Genomic DNA, 17,970 nt, shown 5'->3' on the forward strand with positions numbered 1-17,970 from the left:
TGGTGCTGGGTGCAGCCACTGGTGAGCTCCTAAATCCTGTGCTGTCTTCCATTGCAGTGGACATGAGTAGGGTTGGACACCTTGTGCTGTACCTGTGTTATTGTGAGCAAGAAGCTTTTAACAGCTGTGTCTGTGGCAGGAAGGGGACGTGCAGATAGTGAGCAGCCAAAGGTTAAGATTGCAGGAGGCATTTGTTGTTCTTGCCCATCTACCTTCTTTGGTGACAAAATCCATGTGTGCTCCCCAATTGTCTCGTCGTGCCATTGCGGGAGGGCGTCCCACTTCCGCTTAACTCCAAAGCTAGGCTTGATCCAGACATGGCCAGTCACATATCATATCCCTTAGGCGTCCGTTGTTAGTTAAGAATTGGGCAGGGCCATCGCTGTGGTGCCTCGGGCTAAAGCCTTGGCCTGGAGTGCCGGTATCCCATATGGGCGCCAGTTCTAGTCCTGGCTGTTCCTCTTCCGATCTAGCTCTGCTGTGGCAGTGAAGGATGGCCCAAGTGCTTGGGCCCCTGCACCCGCGTGGGAGACCTGGAAAAAGCTCCTGGCTCCTGGCTTCAGATCGGAGCAGCTCCAGATGTTGTGGCCATCTGGAGAGTGAACCAGCGGATGGAGGACCTCTCTCTCTGTGTCTACCTCTCTCTGTAACTCTGCCTTTCAAATAAATAAAATAAATCTTAAAAAAAAAAAAAAAAAAGAACCGGGCAGTGGCTCAGATTCAGACATAGGGTTTGCAGGCCACTGTTGGGGGCGATACAGTGACAGTTGATGTAATCACTTGGCATTGTTCTCCTTAGATTCTTTGCCATGCACTTAGAGCCATAAGGATATCATCTAAGAGGAAGAGCTGCAATGTAGGGAGATCCCGGTGAGAAGAGATGGCAAAGCGCTAGAGTTTGATGTCATTGCTTAGACTGATGGCTCCGGTCAAGACCAGCTACTCTGGACTCCAAACTTACAAGGGCCAAATAAAAGCCCTGTTGGTGCTTAAGCCAATTTGGGTTGGGTTTCTGCTTCTTGAAATCGGGAGAGCGCTAGCTAACGATTAAGCAGAGCAGGATAGCCCAGCAGAGGGACTAGCCACGAGGCCGTCTTCCTTTCAACCATGCGGGTGGGAGAGGGCCCCTGACCCTAGCATCGAACCCGTCTGCTGGCCAGGACTTGTGTGTTTTCTTCCAGCGTTACAGATGACCTCCCTTTTATGAATGGAGAGTTGAGAGACACGGCAGGAGCGAGCCAGCCGGGAAGGTGTGTAAAGGATGCTTCAAAAGAAGCCACCAGGAGGAGCTGGGATGGTGGCAGTTCCAGGTGTCGCAGCAGCAGGAATTCAACATCAGCAGAGGGCAGGAGCTGCTGGAAAGCCTGGCAGAGCCACTGGAGGGAGCTGGTCTGCAAGGCTTCAGGGCGGAAGTGAAGGGCAGCGGCCATTTCTGGAGCTGTCTTGCCGGATCCCAAGGACAGTGCCAGTTCTTGTTCCAATCTGCATGCAAACCCATTTTTCTCCCCGAACAAGCTTCAGGTGCTTTCTAACTTACCAACCAAGGCTGAACTTGAGCCTCCTTCCTTCCATGAAGCCCTGCACAGACACTCCCAGGGTTGGCCGGCACCTGTGTCACCGAGCACACTGTTAGTAGCAAGGGAAGAAAATTTAACGCAAGTGAGCGTCAACAACAGGAAATTTCTTGTCTTCCTTATCTGAGGCATCAAGGGATGAGCCCAGGTTTCCTCTTCCCTGGATTCAAGGCTCCCAGGATGGGCTCAGGCCCTGGCTTCTCTGAACATCCTCGCTCTGGTACCCTTGGGACTGCCTCTGGTATCACAGGCTTTGGTAAGATGGCAGCAGCAGGGAACCAGCGCTGTGGCGTAGCAGGTAAAGCCGCTGCCAGCAGTGCCAGCATCCCATATGGGCACCGGTTCAGGATCCGGCTGCTACACTTCTGATCCAGCTCTCTGCTGTGGCCTGGAAGAGCAGTAGAAGATGCCCCAAGTGCTTGGGGCCCTGTACCTTTGAGGGAGAACTGGAAGAAGCTCCTGGCTCCTGGCTTTGCATCTGCCCAGCTCTGGCCATTGTAGCCATTTGGAGAATGAACCAGTGGAAGGAAGACCTCTCCCTCTCTCTGCCTCTGCCTCTCTGTAACTCTGCCTTTCAAACAAATAAATATAACTTTAAAAAGATGGCAGCAGCAGCTTCCGGCTGCACATCCTCGTGGGGGAAAAGAGATCTTTCTCAGGACTCCCAGGGAAATCCTTTCGTGCTTGTCGTCGGCTCTAAGAGGAACGCAAGCTTATCGCGAATGATCTCCATGGCCAGGGCAAGGTGACACAGCATTTGGCTCAGGCCTGGTCACCCGCCCCTCCTCAGAGACCCACCCACAGCACCTGGGTGGAGGGGAGGGGACAGGCTGAGTAATTTTTAGAATAAGGTCGAACTGCTGGAAGACGCTCCGGGAAGACTGGCCGAAGCAAGACAGCAGCTTCTTTGCTCGCTCTGCTGTGTGCAGGTAAGCGGCCTGGGGCGCCCAAGTCTTCTGTCTGATGCTTCACTGTCCCCAGTGTGGAGTGCGATGCTGCACCTCCACTTCCACACTCAGCCAGTGGGAACAGACAAGGGCAACAGGGAGAGTCCCCGCCTCCCGCCTCCCCCCTCTCCCCAAAGGCATTTCCCGTCCTCACGGCAGTCCTGTGCCACGTGACTCAGTGCAGCTCTGGGAAATGAGGAAATACAATCCTTTTTCTTCTAGATTTTCATGCCTTCTAGCTAAAACAGGGATTCTTTAGACGAGGAAGGAGATGAAGGTGGTTTGGGGGCAATGAGTGGTCTAAGCTCCTGGGTGTCTGTTTGTCTGTGTGTCCTGTATGTCCTTCCAATGTCTGCCTGTGGCGAGGGGAAGGATGACAGCCCCCAAATTCCACCGGGTGCCTGCATCCAGCACCACACCTCACCCTGGGGCGAGGGGCGGGGGCAGGGGATGGTCTGCACCATCAGGTCTGGGAGTGGTTTTTCATGGTGCAATGCCCTCAAACTCTATGCATCCCACCCACTGTCCAGGAGTTGGTGAGACTAGTTGGTGAGCAGTGGGTGTCCTCATTGAGTTTCTGGGTCCTGGCCTCTGCCTGGCCCAGCCACCTGTGTTGATGAGGGCATTTGAGAAGTGAACCAAAGGATGGAAGTGCTCTCTCTCTTTCAAATAAAATAAGTAAATAAAAATATTTAAAAAGTGCCTGAGAAAGGTTAGGCCCACATTGCTAATACAAGGGCTTCAGACTCTTCTCTCTCTGCCTTGGTTTACGTCATAGACTGTCGCTCCCCCTCTTCGTGGAGGAACGACACAGGACTCTGCGCTGTTCTTTTGTCTGCTCGGCCCTTCCCGGATTTGCTGCTGGTTCTTCCCGGGTTGGCTGCCGTCCCTCCACCTCCGTGGAAGGGTGGCTCCCCCTGCCACTTTCCCCACTTCCGCCGGGGAGCGGCACACCGCTGGCCGGCTCTCTCGGGGGCTGCTCAGATGTTATTCGGATGTTCCCCTTAGATGTTCCCGGTGCATGTTGTCTCTCTCCTCCTTTATAGTCCTCTTCCACCAATCCCAACTCTGCTACCCACACTCCGAGTACGCTGCTCTCCTCCAATCAGGAGCAGGATCAGCTCCTGCAGGTTGTTGGTTGAACTGGAGGCAGCTGTGTAAAGGTTGTTTACTCCCAGCGCCATATTGTGGGAGAGCAGATGCATAGAATAAGTCTTAATTCCAGTAACTTAGTCTAGTCCGAGTTGCTTCCCACAATAGAAGTTTCAACCTTGAAAACTTCCGAGCTTAGGTTCAGCCCAGAGAGAAAAAGCTTCTCTTAGCACCACCGTATTTCCTTCCTTCTCTGCCTGCTCGTCGGCTCCCTTGCTCCGAATTCTTCTGACTGGTGCGGGACTTCCTTTGTGGAGAGAGGCAGCAGGTGTCCAGCATACACCAAGATTCTGAAATTTTCAACCATTGTCCTCAGCACAAATGGACCTGGCTTGCTAAGCACTGTGAACAACGTGTCACTTCTGCTGGCCTCTCACTGGCCAGAGCCGAGCCCAGCAGTGCACTTGCTGCATGATGCCTGGGAAGAGGGACTGACAGCCCGGGCACTTGTGTTCCTGGCTAGAGGACTTGGATCACTCCAGAGGAAGGGAGGAAGTATCGGGTGGCAATTAGCAGACTCTTTCTTGGGGTGACCCTGAATGAAAGGGGGGATGGATTGTGGGGAGCTTAAAAGCAACACATGTCTACTATAGGGCCTCTCTTCTGTATGTGCTAGCCTCTTCTGTTCCCTTCCATCACTGCAACTTGTCTGTGTCTGTCACCATCCGTCCTGAATCCCCCATTACACAGGACTTGGGGCCAAGGCGCCTCTGATTCAGCCTGTGCTCCCAACTCTCACTGTGGGACAGCATTGATTAGGGGCTCAGGAAAAGGTTTGTGGAACTGAACTGAGATGGTAATGGTATTCCCAGATAAACCACCTTTCATCAGACCATCATCCATCCTTCCATCTGTCCATCCATCCCTCCACCCACCCATCCACCCACCTACCCACCCACCCATCCACCCATCCTTCCATCCATCAGTTTGCTTATCCACCCATCCCACCATCCATCCATCCATCCACCCATTCATCCACCCACCCACCCATCCCTCCATCCTTCCATCCATCAGTTTGCTTACCCACACATCCATCCATCCGTCCATCCAGGTTTTCTCCCTTCCTCCCTCCGCCCCTCCCTTCCTCTCTCTCTCTCCCTCTCCCTCTCTCTCCCATCCATCCACCCAGCATCTTCTATATGTCAGATCTTGGGGAGTCAGCGTCTTCTTCACTCACAGATCTTACGGCTACAAGGGCCTCTTGCTCTGCAGGAAAATTTGTCAGAAAAATAGGCCCTGCTCAACCCAGTAAAAGCTCTCTCTCCCCCAGGCACTGCCAACACCCTGGCACGTGCCAGCTCTCGGCGTGTCTTCTAAAACCCCCACCTCAGCCGTGACACCCTAACATGTGCAATCTCAGAGGGGCAGGAGACGCTCCAGGGGAGACATGTGGACAAAGGACTGGAAGGCTTCCTTCCAAGGTGGTGACAGGCTGAGACCCCAGGTGGGCTCTGGAGCCTGGGCTTCCGCTCTGAGCTCCCTGCAGGCTTCCCCCATGGCCCCCACCCCTACCCTGGCTTGGGGAGCCACATTGATTGTTGGCTGAAATCAAGGGAATATGACCCATTCAAACACAGACAGATGAGCAACAACAAACACAACCGTCCACCCAAAACACCACTCTCCACCCCACACTGCTTTCCAAGTGACACATTTATCACTTCTCCCCTCCAATGGCCACGTGCTGTCTCCAGATAACTCATCTAGCGCAACCCCAGCCGATGGCTTCTGCCTCTGTCACCGCCCTGGGTTGCCAGCTCTCTGCACCCCACATCACCACGGTGCCCCAGTTTCCCTCTCTCCTTTCTGGCTGCTCCTCCTCAGGCCCTGTCACCTGCTTACTCACAGCCCCCAGGGCTTCTTCTCACTCCCCTCTTTCCCTGAAGTCTCACACACCCCATGACTCAGGGATCATTTTATTTATTTATTTGAAAGTCAGATTTACAGAGAGAGGAGAGAGAGAGAGAGAACCTTCCATTCACTGGTTCACTTCCCAAATGGCCTCAATGGCTAGGCTGGACCACGCTGAAGCCAGGAGCCAGCAGCTCCATCTGGGTCTCCCACGTGGTTGTAGGAGCCCAAGCACTTGGGCCATCTTCTGCTGCCTTCCCAGGCACATTAGCAGGGAGCTGGATTGGAAGTGGAGCATCTAGGACTCAAACCAGTGCCCATATGGGATGCTGGTGTCACAGGTGGCAACTTTACCAGCTATGCCACAGCACCAGCCCCAGGGATCATCCTTTTACCCATGACACACAGGTGTCCCTGGAAGCTCCAGGCCTCTCCGTGCTGTGTCCCAGTCGCCCCAGTGGGCCCTCGTCCCTGAGCTCCCGGGTGTTCCTCTTTTCTCGGACTGCAGAGTCTCGGCCAGGGCACTTGGCCTGGTGCTCCTCAAGCCAGAACTGCCTCCGAATCCCCACCCCAGTGCGAGCTTGTACCTCCAGAACCAGACACAGGAGATGCTCCATAAGTATTTGATCAAATGGGCAGAGCACTCGCATAACCGCCATCTGCCCGCAGCCCTGCCGCCGCTGTCCTCACCTGTACTCCACCGATGAGGAAACCGAGAGCCGGCAGCTGAGCGGTTTTGCTCGGGTGTGAGATCACAGGGCAGGCGAGTATGTGCAGGAGCTGGAACTGGGGCTCAGGTCTGACTCCCCAGCCTGGGCTTTCCCCGGGTAGCCGCCATAGCCAGAGGAGCCTTTTTGTCGGGGCAAAGGGCATCAGTCGGACCAGGGGTCCTGGTGGTGCGGCCCAGCCAGGGCACACTTCTTGCTCACAGGCAGTGAGCTCCCAGGAGGGCACTCGGGTACCTAGGTGGGTGCGGGGCTGCCCCTAATGCTCTGTGTAGCCACACGTGGCTCATCCTTTCTTGGTGCTCAGCTGACTTTGCTAAAAGGGGAATACCCCAAGATGTGGAAGAAGGGGCAGTGGTCTGCACAAACACCCCACTGGCCTGGTTGGGTCTGATCCCCAGCTGGCCTGTGGGCGCTGGGGAGGCCAAAGCCCCCGAGGCTCCACCTGGACACTTGCCCAGGGAGCTCAGCCCAGCTGGGGCAACCACATGCCAGAGTCTGACAGTGCCCTGTGTCCTCCCAGAAGGGACACCAACGGGCAGTCTGAGTCTCTCTGCAAACGGAGACAGGACGCCCCAAACCGGGGAAGGGACAGAGATGGCATTGGTCAGGGGCTGGGCTGGACCCCAGGAGTGCAGATCTTTCCCTGCAGGCATGCAAAGGGGGGGTCCCCCGGGGTGGGGGAGCTGACACCAGTCCCTCATCTCCTGAAACTGGTGTCCAAACATAGGACAGACCCCTTCTACGGGCATAGCCAGGGGCGGACAGCAGGAGGGGACCCTGACCTAGAAGAAGGGGTCTGGAAGACGGGGGCCGGGCCGGGAGGATGGGGTCCCCGTCTGGGCTGCAGCCCTCGGGGCGGGGCTATTAGGATAGCGGGGAGCCTGGCCTGTAAGATCCAGACCGAGGGGTCGGGTCGGGCAGGTGGGCGTCTGGGGGCGGGGCACGCGAGGTGGGGGCGGGGCGGGGGCGGGGCCGCGGAGCGGGCGGCGGAGCCTGGGGCGGGTCCAGGTGAGCGGGGCCACCGCCCCCTGCTGCCTCTAGGGCCGCGCCTGCCGCCCCCTGCCGCCCCTCCCCGGCGCGGGCTCCACGGGCGTCTCGGGCCCAGGCCGGGTCCGGCCCGGGCTCCATCTTGGGCCGCGGCGCGGGGCACCTGTGGCGGCCGCAGGAGCAGCGTTTCCGCCGGCCTGCGCGGCCCCGGGCGGGCGAGAGGGTGAGAGGCCGGCCCCGGGCGTACCCATGGGGGCGGAGGGGGTGGGGGGTGGCGGCCTTCCCCTACTGGAGCCCACTCCTCGCACCTGCCCGCGCCCAGCCCCTCGGCTTCCCGGCCCGCGCCTATGCCCGGCGCGCCCACGGCCTGGACCCCCCTCGCGTCGCGCCCCTTGGCCCTGCCCCGGCCCGATGCGAGCGCCTCTGCCCGGACCCCCTCGGCCACCCGCTGGCTGTTCGCCGGCGTCACCACTCTCAGCCCTTCGCTGCCCATCCCCCACGGCCAGCACCCGCCCCCCAGCCCGCCCCACGGTTCCACCCCGAAGCCCACAGCCCCGTGGCTCCTTGGCCACTGCCATGGTGCTGGGCGCGGGGTGCGGGGACAGAGCGCGTTTCCGGGCCTCTGGGGTCCTTCTGCCTGGCGGGGCGGAGAGGAGAGCTCCGGGTGGGTGGTGGGGAGGGCGCCGGGGTGGGGTGAGGCTGCTGGCTGCGCTGTGCTCAGGCCTTTGGCCTCGCGGCGGCAGGGGCGGCCTGGACTCGCAGTGGAGATGTCTCTACCTCCTGCAGGCTCGCCCCTTGGCTTCTGGTAGTCTATGGTGGAGCCGGTGCCCGTGAGCGTGCCGGCAGGGGCGCCCTGGCCACCTGGGCTGCTTCTAGGCTGGGGCCGCTGGCCCAGAGGCTTCCGTTCCCCTGTGTGGGCAGATCCTCCCAGGGGAAGAGACCCAGGAGCTGTTGGAGGGAGGGGGGCTCATCCTTTGTGCCCTTTTCTTATCCCCCCTCCCATTCCCCCATTCTCGGTGCAGGTGTGACCTGGGCGTGCTGTCTGCAAGGCACAGTCATCCTCTCTGTGATGGGCAGGCTCTGTGGTCCAGCCGCTCCTTCTCAGGAGTGCTCCCGAGGCCTGCCTTGCTCTGGGAAGAGTAAGCCACCTGCTGGAGGTTGCCACGCCCCCACTGTGCAGTGAGGGATTTGAAGAGTGCGTCTCCCTACCTGCTGTCCGAGGGGACAGGGCTGCGTCTCCATCCGTGGCCAGTTCCCCTTGCTGCCCAGCTGGGTTGGCTTCTCCTGTGTTGGCTTTGCTGGCTGCCGCAGTCGACAGCCAAAGGCCTGTTGCTTAACGGGAGGTGACTTACGCGGCACCCACCTGTGGCAAACTTTGGTAGCCCCTGCACGTGGGCCGAGGGCTGGGCCCCTCTGCCAGGGGGGCAGGGAGCATTTGGAACCCCTGAGCGGGTTGGCCCAACAGTGCCTTTGGCTGCTCCACTCTCAAAGGATCTCAGAGCGGAGGGCTTTTCATCCAAATGACGCTGGCTGGTTGACACTGTAGCTGCGATGGCCCCAGGCCCCTGGCCATAGGGCATCTGGCAGAGCCACTGCAGCCTTGTCCCATAACGGGGCTGGACACTGTCAGTGCAGGACGCCCAGTGGTGTTGGAGACCGCCAGCTGCCTTTGCTTTGTCTCGTGCCGAAGCGTTCTCCCAACAGAGAGGGCTTGAACGTGAGTGTACATCCCCCAGGGCGGAAGTTTCACACAGGCTGTGGGAGATGTGCTATGTAGACAGGGACACTGGAGACCCAGTGGTGACCAGTCCGAGGAGGACGAGAAGGAGTAAGGCTGGGAAGCAAGGCTAGGCTGAACTGCGGGTGTCCTGGTGGCTTCTTAAAGGGACCTGTGCCCCCACTGGTAGTCCCTACAGTACCTGGAGCACAAGCCAACCCTGATGGCAGGAGAAAGAGAGGATTCATCCGTCTCTCCCTCCTTTCCTTTCCTTTCCTTTCCTTTCCTTTCCTTTCCTTTCCTTTCCTTTCCTTTCCTTTCCTTTCCTTTCCTTTCCTTTCCTTTCCTTTCCTTTCTTTCAAAGATTGATGTATTTGAAAGTCAGAGTCACACAGAGAGAGGAGAGGCAGAGAGAGAGAGAGAGAGAGAGAGAGAGGTCTTCCATCTGCTGGTTCACTCCCCAGTTGGCTGCAATGGCTGGAGCTGTGCCGATCAGAAGCCAGGAGCCAGGAGCTTCCGGGTCTCCCATGTAGGTGCAGAGGCCCAAGGAAATGGGCCATGTTCTGCTGCTTTCCCAGGCCACAGCAGAGAGCTGGATTGGAAGTGGAGCAGCTGGGTCTCGAACCGGTGCCCATATGGGATGCTGGCACTTCAGGTCAAGACGTTAACCCACTGAGCCACAGTGCTGGCTCCCCTTCTTCCTTTCTAAAAGATGTATTTATTTGAAAGGCAGAGTGACAGAGAGACAAAAACAGATCTTCTATCAGGTGGTTCATTCCCCAAATGGCCACAGTGATTGCAGCTGGGCCAGGCCAAAGCCAGGAGCCCAGAAGTTCATCCGGGTCTCCTACATGGGTGGCGGGGCCCAAGAACTTGGGGCCAGGTTTGGTTGGTGCTCAGGAGCATTAGCAGGGAGCTGGATTGGAAGTGGAGTGGCCGGGCCTTGAACCAGCACTCTGATATGGGATGCTGACGTTACGGGCAGTGGCTTGACCCGCTGAGCCACAGCGTCGGCCCCTGAAAGAAGATTTCTGTGAACAGTCCACATGCCATCATGTCTGGTCTTCACAGCCACCTGCAGGGGAGGATGTGGGTCCATTTTGCAGATTGGGAAAACAGACTCAAAGAAGTCAGGTTTCCCCCTGAGATTACATAAGTAGGAAAGGGTGGAACCAGCTTCCTCTTCTTCTGAGCCTAGTCCCCCGGGCCGGCCACAGGGAGAGGGGGAAGACACCTTTCTGTTGGGACAGAGCCCTTGCCTGCCTGGAGCTGGGGAAGCCAGGATGGAGGAGGGTACCTGCAGGGGTCCTGAATCAGCCACTTTCAGCTGTAGATTCTGTGACATTTCTGAATTGCTCCAGGCCTTGGCTTTGACACCTGCCCCTTGTGGATGGAGGGGGGGGAGGGATCCAGCAGATACACAACCCTCCCCCCCCACCGAGATCTCTGCCATCTGTGAACTGTCTGGGGTGCCTAGCCTTGGGCATGGGGCAGCTGTCTGGTGAAGCAGGCACAGCGGGTCCCTTGCCGCACTGGTGGCTTGTCACTGGGTCTCGTCCCACCTGCTGCCTCAGCCTCCTGGGGCTGTTGGTGATCGTCCCCTTTGTGGGCAGCCTGAGAAGCGGCTAGGAATTGGTCAGGGTGGGGTGGGCGTGGAGCGGGCTCTGCTCCCACTCCTTCGTTTATCCCCCTGGCCACGGCACCATGGCGAGTGCCAGACCCAGGCAGGGCGTGGGGCGGGTGGCAGTTGCCAGGATGGGGTCTGCATGCATGGTGCATGGAGGAGCAGAACACCCCCACCCCCGCCCCCGCCGCCAATTCCTGGGCCCGATTCCTGGCTTAGCTCCTCCCCAGACATGGAACCTTGGGCAAGTCCAGGAACTTCTCGGAGCTCTGGTCTTCTCATTTGTAGAGTGGGGAGGATTTATCTCACGAGGTTGCCCTGACAGATAAATGAGACATGAGTGGTCAGGCAGTGGCCCGTGCCTGGCGCGTGGTGGCTGATGGGGTGGGCAGTCATTGTGATCGGCTTCCTTCTCTGTTTATTGGGTTCATTTTAGGGCTCCCTTTGGGCCAGAGGCGTCCCTTGGCCACTCATCCTTTTCCTGTCTCTTCAGGGAGCAGCTGGGATAGGGCACTCCCCGTTCAGAGCTGCATGGCGTGGTATGGCTAGTTGAATTGCAGTTCCCTAAGTTAAAATAAAGCCACAGATTCAGTTCTAGTCACAGCAGCCGCTTGTCACATGCCCAGATGCCACTTGGGACCAGGGCCTGCCTGTTGGACTGGGCAAGGTAGAACCTCTGTGTCGCTGCTGGAAGCTGTGCAGACCTGGGCTCCCAGGGCACTGTGGCTCCCGAGCCGTCCTCACTGCTGGCTCCAGAGGCCACTGTCGTCCCCAGAGCCCTGGGGCAGCAGGAAGGTTGCAGTGACACAGAAGCCCCTCCCACATTGCCTCGTGGCTGGCCTGGCTGGCCTGGCTCACCTGGCCAGGGTGGTTGGTTTCCGGCAGTCCTCATCCGCCCCGGGGTGGGAGGGCGTGGCCGGGATTGCCTGCCACCCCTGCCCTGTTTCTCCAGCTCATCCTGCCTGGCAGGGAGACCTGGCATGATCTTCATGTATAGCCTGGCCAGCCTCCCCCCATACTCCCCCTGCCCGACTCCAAACCACTGCCCCGAACACTGGCCTCTTGCCTTTTGCCTGCCCTGTTCCTTCCATCCGGGCACCCTCCTCCTTTCCTGTGCACCCCCATCCCCCACCCCGGCCCGGCCTTGCTCTCTCCTCCAGGAAGCCTGTTCTGATTTGCCACCAGACATGCTTGCTGCCTGGCCATGCCGTCCCGCAGACCCATGGTGGACTCTCTGTGCCTTCCCTCTGTGGGTCTGTTTCTCTCAAGCCTGCAGTAGACCTCTGAGTACCCGCCATAGTCAGGGCAGCCCAGGGCACTGGTCCCACGGAGGGGGTGCAGAGGATGGGATGGGTGGATGCAGCTCCCTGCGGGGCAGGGGACCCTGCTGACTCTCGGCCAAGACTGCACAGCCTGAGAACTGACAGCAGCAGCGGGAGCTCACAGGCAGAGAGCTGACGTCTCATGGAGGCGGTGGCTGGCTCAGGTGCTGGCATCTCCAGGGGCACCGCCAGGTCTGGATGAGCCCCGTGGGGCCTAGCTGCAGAGCCTGGCACACAGGAGGGGCTTGGGAGCTGGCTGTGGAATGAATGAATGAATGACTCTGCGTCAGTTGTATGCATCAAGAGTGGCTTTGGGGGCCCCTCCCTGCCCCTGCGGGCCCCGGAGCTGGAGAGGGGAGGCCTAGAGATGTGACAGCATGGCCAGTGTGGGCTATCCCAGAGCTACTCAGAGCCCCACTCTGTATCAAAGAACCAAGGAGCCTCTGTGGACTCCGCCAGCCCCAGGTGGGTGGGGATGGGAAGCAGGCTGGTACTCAGCTGTCCAGCACCGGTCATTAAAGGCCTATTCTGCTTCCTGCTGGCTGGTTCAGAGCTCTCGTCCCAAAGCACCCTCCCCAGGGCTGGGGTCCCACCCTCAGAGCCTCTCCCTAGAGCACCGCTCCCCCCACCCCCCACCCCCGCCGTGGGTGGCCTCCAGGCCCCTGCGGCCGCTGAGTGCCGGTTGTTGCAGATCTGCAGTGGCATCGCTGTGTGTACTGGGTCGTGACCTTGACTTGAAGTTGTCTGGTTGCTGTCGGACTTAAAGGCTCTGACCAGTCAGGCAGGCTGGGACTGAAGCGGAGGTGCTGGCGCCCCACTCAAACTTTCCTCTCTTGCTCTCTCTCCCCTGCAGGCAGCCATGAGCTCCAGCCACCCTGAGCCAGGGGCCCAGGCACCCCAGAGCCCCCGCCTGCAGCCCCTGTCCCGGAGCTCCTCCAGCCTGCTGGGCGAGGGCCGGGGGCAGAGGCTGGAGCTCCGCAAGAGCGCCAGCAGCACCGTGTGGCGGGCCCAGCCGGGTGAGGCCGGCGCCGGAACCCAGGCCCCGGAGGAAGAAAGCTGTCACACCGAGAGCACAGAGCAGGCCCAGGCCTCCAGTCCCCGGCCGTCACCTCCTGCGGGGGGCCAGTGGCGCAGCAGCACCGTGGGTAACGTGTCCAGCATGGGCAGCGGGGACCTGGGTCGCCTGCGAGCCCCCAGTGCTGCCGCCGTGCAGAGGAGCCACTCGGATCTGGTCCGCGGCACCCAGGCCCGGGGTCATGGCGGTGCTCGGAAGGCCAGCCTCAGCTGCTCGGCCCTTGGCAGCCCGTCCGTCAGCAGGGCTCAGCTACAGCCTGGCGCTACTTCTGCCCAAGGTGACCACGTCCCTGGAGGCCCAGAAAGGGACCTGGCTGCAGAGGATGGGGCTTCTAACTCAGCCTGGGTGCTGGGGGGCAGTCAGGCGTGGGTGCTGCCTCGAGCCCTGGGAGGTACCACTCCCCACAGCGGCAGTGCCCAGGCTGAGCCCCGAGCCACCGGGCAGCCGGCTGCCACGTCCTGCCGTACCCTGTCCCCTGCAGCTGTCCTCTGCGGCATGAGGGAAGCCGGAGCCGGGTGCTGCTGCCACGCACTGCCCGCCACAGGGATCCTGGCCTTCCCCAAGCTTGTGGCGTCCGTCAGTGAATCTGGTCTGCAGGCTCAGCACGGAGTCAAGTTCCACTGTAGGTTGCCCGTGGGGCTCCCAGGCCACTCGCACTGCTGTGCCCACCCTTGGGGTCCCCCCAGCGTAGCCACCGAGCCCGGCTCCAGGACCAAAGACATGTGGACCATGACCTCTGCCAGTGACTTGGCCCCAGCACTGATGTCCCCTCCGCCAGCCCAGGATGCTGGGGTGCAGGTGGCCCCCGTGGCAGCCTGCAAGGCTGTGGCCACCAGCCCTTCCCTGGAAGCCCCCAGGGCCCTGCACGTGTTCCCAGAGGTCACTCTGGAGTCCGGCCAGGAGGAGGCGCCGTCCCCGGTGCGAGACGTGCGCTGGGATGCTGAGGGCATGACCTGGGAGGTGTACGGTGCTGCGGTGGACCCCGAGGTGCTCGGCGTGGCCATCCAGAGGCACCTGGAGATGCAGTTTGTGCAGCTGCAGCGGGCGCCTGCCAGTGAGGACAGCCTGTGTTCCGAGGGCCGGATGGGGCCGCTGCGGGCCGTCATGCGGTCCCTGCGCCGCCCCAGCTGCTGCGGCTGCTCTGGTGGTGCTGCCCCTGAGTGAAGCACCGTGGCTCCGCAGCCGTCCTGGGTCCACGGACTCAGCCCCAGGCCAGGACCAGGACGGGCAAGGGGGCCCTGTGGCCAGCAGGTACATCCTTCACCTGAAGACTGCTGGGTCGGGACCACAGGATTGCAGCTCCACCCGGCGGGGCTGGTTGTTAAGGGCTGGATCTCCCAGAGCGGCATTGCTGCCTATTCCCGGCTCTGAGGGCTGGGACAGGGTTCAGCTCTGCACAGTGAGATCCCGCAGCTTCTGTTAAATACTCCACCTCCTGTTCAGTCTGCCCCAACCCCCAAACCCTGCCCGTCCCCCAACCCCCAGGCACACGCCGTCGCTTCCTTTTCAAGCAGAACTGAGAAATACTGAAGCGTGGACAGGAGGCGGCCTTTGGGCCCCACAGACGCTGCTCCTCATCCCGCTGCCTTGGCGCAGACAAAACAGTGGGCGTTTGGTGGCTGTGCCCCTGGATTGGACAGCTGGAACTGCTGAGCCCTGGCGTTCCTCTGCGGCACCTGCCCTGCCCAGTGCGGGGCAGGCGGGCACAGGCAGGGTCTGTGGATTCCGTGGGGAAGGAAACGGAGGCTGCCTGCCCTGCCCTGGCTGGGCTTCAGGGCTCCTCGCCGATCAAGGCACCAGGAAGGGGAGAGTGGGGCCCGCCTGCCCCCAGATGTATCGCAGTGCCTGAAATCGCACCATTTCACCTCATTCTCTGGGCTTTAAGAATTTATTTCCTGGTTGGGGAGGCTAGGGGCAGGGAAGGAGACCCCAGGCTAGAGGCTCTCACCTGGTGGGAAATGACTGGAACTAGGGGGCTCTGGGGGGGTTAGGGACAGCAGCAGGCTGGACCACCCAGTCCAGCCCACATGACCTGACAGTGGGACCAGGGGGTCTGGGGAGGGGAGGGAGGCACACCCGACTTTATCACCCAAGGTTATCTCAGGGCCTGTGGAAGTTGGGGAGGGCTGCTCTTCTTGGCCTGGGACCTGTTGTTAAAAAGCCCAAGCTCTTAGGATAGAATGGAGCCAAAAAGGTAGCATCAGGGTCCATGACCTGGCCCTGTTCCTGGGACCCTTCCTTTACCTGGAAACCCAGAAGCTGGGAGCTGGGCTACCCTTCCCTGTTCCCAAGCACCAGGTGCTCACAGAGCTGGGAGTGACAGGTGCAGCGGTGGGCTAGTGTGTAACTCGGAGGGCCTTTCTCCCAGGCCCAGGGAGCAAGGAAGGACGGGTGTGCCTAAGGTCCCAGCACCTCCCTCAACTGCTCACAGGTAGTGTAACTGGCTCGGAGGTCCTGGGCACTGGCTGTCCTGTGTGTGGTGCAGGGTGGGCGCCTCCTGTTCTGGGAGTGACGTGGGCACCAGGCCTGCTTTGTGCCTGGCAGCCTGGCGTGCAGGGGCTGTGGGGACATGGGGTGGGGCGCCTTCTCATAGGGCCACAGCTGGGCAGGGGCTTGAGGATACCGAGGCTGGACCTGCCTGGCAGGTGGAATAGCCTGGTTGGAGGCTTGGGGGTGCCCATCCTGCCCAGAGGCCCCATTGGGGTGTTTGCCAGGTTGGGGGCAAGACAAGGGGCCCCATTGTCAAGGTCCTGGTGTGACCAGGGAATGGGACTTCCGAGGAGCTATGGAAATAGGCGTTTGCTGCCCGTGGAGGAAAGGTTGGTGTGGAAGAGGCAGGAACCCAGGAGAAAGTGGTGGGTGCCAGGGAGGAGGCTGTTAAAGGAAGGACTTGGCACCTGGGGCCGGCCCCGCCCCCGCCACCCTGCACCTCAATTTAGGAAGCAGTAGTTCCAGGAGACCTCAGTTTCCAGTTTGAGCAAGAGCAGGGCGAGGCCACTCCCTGGCACAGGGGAAGGCAGGTGGGCAGGGGACGGGCCACAGGGTTTGGCCGGGACCAGTGAAACCCACTGGGCAAGAGACTTTCTCCTTCGTCACATGCAGAGTCTCACGCTATGATTGGCCCATGCATGCCAGTCTGTGTCACCTCCCGGCTGCACCGGGCCTTCCAGGGTGACAGGCTGGGCTGGGCCCAGTGTGGGACGGGCCAGCCCAGCCACCCACCCACCTCATCATGCCTGAGACCTGGCTTTGCAGGGTGGTGCTGGCCTCATAGCCTGAGCTTCTTGGAAAGAAAGCAGCAGCTTAATTTCCTAATCTGATCAGGAGCCCCTTCCCCACACCTCCCCTGGGATATGCCTCCCCCAGGGGTTCCGGCCCAGGGCATGGCTGTTTGTCAACTTCCTCCAGGGGATCCCAGATTTCTGGCCAGACTTCCGGGTCCCTGTCCAGCCCCACTCTGGGAGGCGCTGGATCCCATTGTTCCATGTTTGTTTTGTTTTGAATTCATAATAAACACAAGTGCAGAGCTCTGAGCTTTGCCAGGCCCCAGCAGGGAAGGGGCGTTGTCTGGCTGGCCTTGGTCTATTCTGGTGAGTTCTGTTCTTGGGAGCGTAACCCCAGAGTCCTGGAGAGCTCCCTGCCCTCCTTCTCCAGGGACTCTGCTCTGCCCGCTGGGTCTCTGTCCGGGGCAGGCTGGCTTCCTGGGGCTTGTCACCTCTGTGCTGTGGCCAGGACATGGGTGTGCCGCAGGCTGCCATTGCCCTCACAAGAAACCAGTAATCCACACTTAAGGGGGAAGCTACCACTGCCCTGAGGTCAACCGTGCTAGGGAGTGGGCCTGCTCCATGGGATGTCACACTTGGAGCCACATTGACGGTCACGAGATCCTGTGGGCAAATTACTTGCCTCACTGAACCTCAACTTCCCCATCTGTAAAATGGGATGATAGCTGTGCCTTCTTCAGTGTCTTGAGTGACAGGAGTTAGCAGATGATGGGGGTCACTGTACGGCCACAGGAGGGGTTTAGCTCCTGCCCTGCCATCGTGGCCGTGGTCACAGCCCACACGGCAGTCCCTAGACATGCCTCTGCCCGGTCCCTGGACCCTCTGCTTGGGGTCTGACGCTCTTTGTGGGTTTCTGAGAACGGAGTTCCCAGAGCTGCGTGGAAGAGGCTGGCCCCTCCCCCACCACTAAGCTCCCGTGGGAATTCTGGAGTGGTGAGGGAGAGAGCAGAGAGCCGCTGGACCTCCTGGACGAACTAGGGTGCGACTTCCCCCCTTAGAGTAAGAGCTGTTGGGGTGGGGCTCTGTGCTATGCGGCTCTGGGAGCCTGGGGATAGGGCCTGGCCCAGAGGAAGGTGTGCACAGGAGCCAAGGGACACACAGGCATCTGGGGCTGCACCCCTGTCCAGAGCAGCCCATCCCCGAGGAGACACAGGGGGAGCTTGGGGCCCACCAACCCCCTGCAGAGTCTCCACGCACACTGCCGGAAGCGGTGCCGTCTCGGCGGTGGTCACCAGTGCCAGTCTTTTTATTTTTTATTTTTTTTTTGACAGGCAGAGTAGACAGACAGAGAGACAGAGAGAAAGGTCTTCCTTTTGCCGTTGGTTCACCCTCCAATGGCCACCGCGGCAGATCTGATGGCAGGAGCCAAGTGCTTCTCCTGGTCTCCCATGGGGTGCAGGGCCCAAGCACTTGGGCCATCCTCCACTGCACTCCCTGGCCACAGCAGAGAGCTGGCCTGGAAGAGGGGCGACCGGGACAGAATCCGGCGCCCTGACCGGGACTAGAACCCAGTGTGCCGGCGCCGCAAGGCAGAGGATTAGCCTACTGAGCCGCGGCGCCGGCTACCAGTGCTGGTCTTGAACCTGGAGCGGGCTGCTCACCTTCCAACAGGGAAGTGTCCCTTCTCGGCAGCCCAGCTTCTCACACTTGCTGCCTCCTGATGACGATCCTGCTCGCCTCTGTTTAACATGAGGTCCACGGTGAACTCA

General features: G+C 60.2%; 1 protein-coding gene across 5 annotated transcripts; it reads left to right on the forward strand.

The window, feature by feature from the left end:
- The first annotated feature begins 719 nt into the window (after nucleotides 1–719).
- Nucleotides 720–17,195, forward strand: GPRIN2 (G protein regulated inducer of neurite outgrowth 2). Of its 5 annotated transcripts, none has more exons than XM_051823751.3 (3): nucleotides 7,236–7,462; nucleotides 8,262–8,434; nucleotides 12,756–17,195. In XM_051823751.3, the coding sequence occupies exon 3, from the start codon at nucleotides 12,762–12,764 to the stop codon at nucleotides 14,139–14,141; it is 1,380 nt and encodes a 459-aa protein (XP_051679711.2). In that variant the 5' UTR covers nucleotides 7,236–7,462; nucleotides 8,262–8,434; nucleotides 12,756–12,761; the 3' UTR covers nucleotides 14,142–17,195. The 5 variants fall into 5 exon arrangements, with proteins under 5 accessions (XP_008268117.3, XP_051679711.2, XP_089170258.1 ...); XM_089314132.1 differs by having other exon boundaries at nucleotides 8,262–8,378; XM_008269895.5 differs by lacking the exons at nucleotides 7,236–7,462; nucleotides 8,262–8,434 and adding an exon at nucleotides 720–2,503.
- The last annotated feature ends 775 nt before the right edge of the window (nucleotides 17,196–17,970 follow it).

The sequence above is a fragment of the Oryctolagus cuniculus genome, chromosome 15, assembly GCF_051225735.1.
Source record: "Oryctolagus cuniculus isolate XC-2025 breed Fujian yellow rabbit chromosome 15, ASM5122573v1, whole genome shotgun sequence".
NCBI classification, from domain to species: domain Eukaryota; kingdom Metazoa; phylum Chordata; class Mammalia; order Lagomorpha; family Leporidae; genus Oryctolagus; species Oryctolagus cuniculus.